The 4,104-nt window shown below is 40.6% G+C and overlaps 1 protein-coding gene across 1 annotated transcript; it reads left to right on the forward strand.

Moving 5' to 3' along the window:
- Positions 1–1,597: 1,597 nt before the first annotated feature.
- SARC_01247 (hypothetical protein) lies at positions 1,598–3,754 on the forward strand (the record flags this gene model as incomplete). The annotated part of the gene is made up of 4 exons (XM_014305045.1): positions 1,598–1,675; positions 2,204–2,329; positions 3,045–3,194; positions 3,608–3,754. 4 exons carry the CDS (start codon positions 1,598–1,600, stop codon positions 3,752–3,754), a joined length of 501 nt encoding a protein of 166 aa, XP_014160520.1.
- Positions 3,755–4,104: the final 350 nt, after the last annotated feature.

Genomic DNA, 4,104 nt, shown 5'->3' on the forward strand with positions numbered 1-4,104 from the left:
GGTTGGCATAATACGCACACATACTTATATATATATATATATATATATATAACCGGGTTCTCTTAAGTATTTTCGAATGTCATTTTTCATATTTGCTATTGTTCGTTTTTGGTAGTTTCAGTGTACGGTCGAGTAGAGATGCCTAAACTCTGAGTCTGTGTGTTTTGTCAAAGTGCGATCAGATAATATGCTATTAGCAGAGGTGTATGGTATAGTTTTCTGAGTTGTTTGCCTGGGGTTGTGTGTATGCTAAAGCTCGTTTGCAATCATAGTAAGTGATTGTTCTCATGTACGCTCTGGAAAAGGTGTCATGTTTGCACGGGGATGGAGATACATATAGATGAACAATCAGGCACTGTCTGTTTGATCTCAATGGCGATTGGCCTGACTATGTTATGTATATTTGTACACTACACAGTTTATATATATATATATATACAATATATGTATATGTATGTATGTATGTATGTTATGTATATATAAACACTATACAGTTTACATATATACAATATAAATACTCATCCATAGTGGGTATTCCAAGGATCATATGTTGACAGCTGCAAATTGTACAGGAGGCGTGTATGTTGCACGAGGAAGTGCAGCGCTTTTGCGCAGTTGCGTCAAGGTGGCATGATTAGTGCTGCTGTGAATGTACTCGACGAGAAAACCAACACCGCCCTACTGTCACCGCTTTGACTCAAACAAGTGTTGTGCGGCTTGAACCTTTGCTGATGATTTAGTACTTCATCCATTTGCCCGTCTGTGCACCTGTGTATGCGTATACGTTGCCACGCTGTATAATGTTATAGTATGAGACATAGTTGTACATAGTGTATATTTTCCATAGTTGCACACGCTAATGTAATGTGTACAGTACTAGACATAGTTGTACAAGGTGTATATTTCACATAGTTGTACATAGTGTATATTTTACATAGTTGCACACGCTGTATAATGTGTACAGTACTAGACATAGTTATACATAGTGTGTATTTTACATAGTTGTACATAGTGTATATTTACATAGTTGTACATAGTGTATATTTTACATAGTTGCACACGCTGTATAATGTGTACAGTACTAGACATAGTTGTACAAGGTGTATATTTCACATAGTTGTACATAGTGTATATTTTACATAGTTGTACATGTTCAGCATACATGTCTACTGCCTGCACGTGCCTGTCTTCGTTCACGTACTTTCATCCTTGTTTTGGGATCCTCCAGTAGAGTGCATCCTGACTAACGATAGGCTGCGTCTATCCCGAAGACTCTGTGTCGTCTAACACACACCTCTTTGTGGGGTGCGTGTGAACACAGCCACCTATCACCAAGCAACCACCAGAGGCCTATGTATACAAATGCACATATGCGTGTATTCATCTGGTCTTTATATATGGCATATAAACGTTTGAGTGCGTGTGCGTGACATTTCCCCATTATCACTGACAGCCTCCGTTCCCACTACCGGAGCAGTACATTCCGCGCTTGGCAGCAAGTTCTAGATTCTCAATACGTTTCTAACTGGATGTACGTTTTGCTTTGGTGGGCACTGGGCAGTGCTTACAAGAGTTTGAGGGGCGAGTTTTGCCACAGATGGAGAGCCTGCGGAGTAGCGTGATCCACAACGACGCCAACGACCACAACGTCATTGTGAGTGTAGACAGTGAAGAGGTGAGTTTGAGTACAACCACACGCACAGTATATACATTAAATCAGAAGATGAATTGTATTCCTCGGGTGGCCGATATTCATACATAATACATGGAAAGTACCCGCGGGTGGTCTCGTATATATTTGAGTGAAATGAGACGAACATGCATGTGGGCATCAGTACTGTCAGGTGTACCTCTACCTTGGAACACAGAAATGTGTGTTCTGGCTCCCGCGGGTGTGCATTCGTGTGTACTCACAGATCGTACACACACACCCCTGTAGTGAGTACTTAAGTCCTCCCCCCATTCCTTTAAGTGCAGGCAGTGTAGACGCGTGATGCATATCTGCACACTTGCTGAGTTGTGTACTTACTACTCCTATCGGGATGCCCACCTCTCTACCCCCCCCCCTCTTATAGCCTTGACGTCACCGCTACGTGTGTTGGAATGTTTTGTGTTCAGATGCAATGCACATCAGATTGTATTGTGCTGTGGTCTGTTCGGTACATCCCCTACCGTACCCTTACCTCACTCTCTGTCCCTTAAGCTACCCATTGACCCTGCCACTCGCTTGTGTGCTGCCCCACAGATTGTTGGGGTGATTGACTTTGGTGACGTTCTCCTGACTAAGACTGTCTTCAATCCGGCCATCACCATCGCCTACAGTATCCTGGTATGTGACTGTGTGTAGTATTGTGGTATGTGACTGTGTACTTGTAAGTCCATGTAGTAATTCGCATAGATGAGTGCCGTGTATAGTATTGTGGTATGTGTCTGTGAGTAGAATGATTGACACAGTATCTATTCTCATGTTATAATAGCGGACGGACTACTGTTTTTCCGATTTTGGTCCGTTCACTCGTCTTTTCTTCTATTCTTCTAGAGGGTCATGGTATACTAGTATGTTACACATATTCTACTAGTTAGATTAGGTGATATATGTTATACTGGTATACTAGGTTACACATGTTATTCTAGTTATACTATGCTATACTAGTAATACTAGGCTATACTAGTTATAATAGTACATTTCTCCGCGGGTGGCCTCACACAGTGCTTGTACTTGCACACAGTGCATGGCCCTCGCGTATGATTATCGGCGGACGACTGTACGAACGAGTCTCAAAATGTGTTAGGCACATGGATGAAGCTCAATCTTCCCCACCAAGATCTCAATTGTAGTATACGTACGATATGTATGTATAGATACATATCAAGTCTATGTACATTACATATTTGCTTATACATATATAGTATATACATATATATATATATATGTACGATATCTATATACTTCTCAATCTCATCAAACAATCAACCGAACTAACCCATCCCAAATCTATCTAAACGGTTCACCAAACTAAGCACACAATTACTTCAACAAACAGGAAGCCGACGAGCCCGTGTCTGCGGGGGTCAGTCTGATCCAGGGGTACACCGCCCAGTTTCCGCTGCAAGATACCGAACTGTCACTACTGTTTCTGCTGACCATGTGTCGGCTGGCGCAGTCGGTCGTGTACTCGACCATTAAGATGCTGGTAAGGGCCCCATGGCTTGGAGCACACATGGTGGTAGTTACAGACAAGTGTGGTGATCTCGCAAGCACTGTATTGTTATCCATGGTTTCATTGGGATGGACTAGCACATTTGTTTTAAGATAGGTAACCAATCGTAGGTACAGCTACAATTGCGAGGGCTGTCACGTACAGGCCAATGCTTTCTGGCTGTGTGCTTTGGGTGTCTTACAATCGGCTATTTATATCCTCAGCTCTACACTCGAGTTGGGCGAATATGTTATCCTTCGATCACACGGTTTTATCCGGATGATGAGCATATCCCGCGTGTCCTGTCCATGAAATTTATAGGAGCCTACATTCTCTCTCTCTCATATTTCATTCTCAACTGAAGTATTGCTAACAGTCAACTTTCAAATGCATACACTCACCCACAGGATTACCCTGATGACGAGTACATTCCCATTGCCCAGAGACCCGCGTGGAGGGTACTTGAGAGTCTGTGGGGCAGACGAGCAGAAGTCAGCGCAGCATGGGTAGCCGCAGCAGTTAGACCTGACACTCCACATCTGGATAAACAATAAACGAAATGTATAGCTACTAAGATACCTTGGAATGTATACGTGAATATATATATATACATATATATATGCATATATATATATGTATATATGTATATATATAAACATACATATATATGTGTGTGTGTGTGTATATATATGTATGTATATAATAATATGTATATATATATATATATATATAGTATATACAATATATAAAATATATATATGAATATATATACATGTATAATATATATATATATACGTACGTATACACGCATATATATATACACGTATGTATATTATAAATATATATATATATATATATATATACATGTGTATGTGTATGTATACATGTATATATGGATACATAC

Source organism: Sphaeroforma arctica (genome assembly GCF_001186125.1).
Source record: "Sphaeroforma arctica JP610 unplaced genomic scaffold supercont1.48, whole genome shotgun sequence".
NCBI lineage: Eukaryota > Ichthyosporea > Ichthyophonida > Sphaeroforma > Sphaeroforma arctica.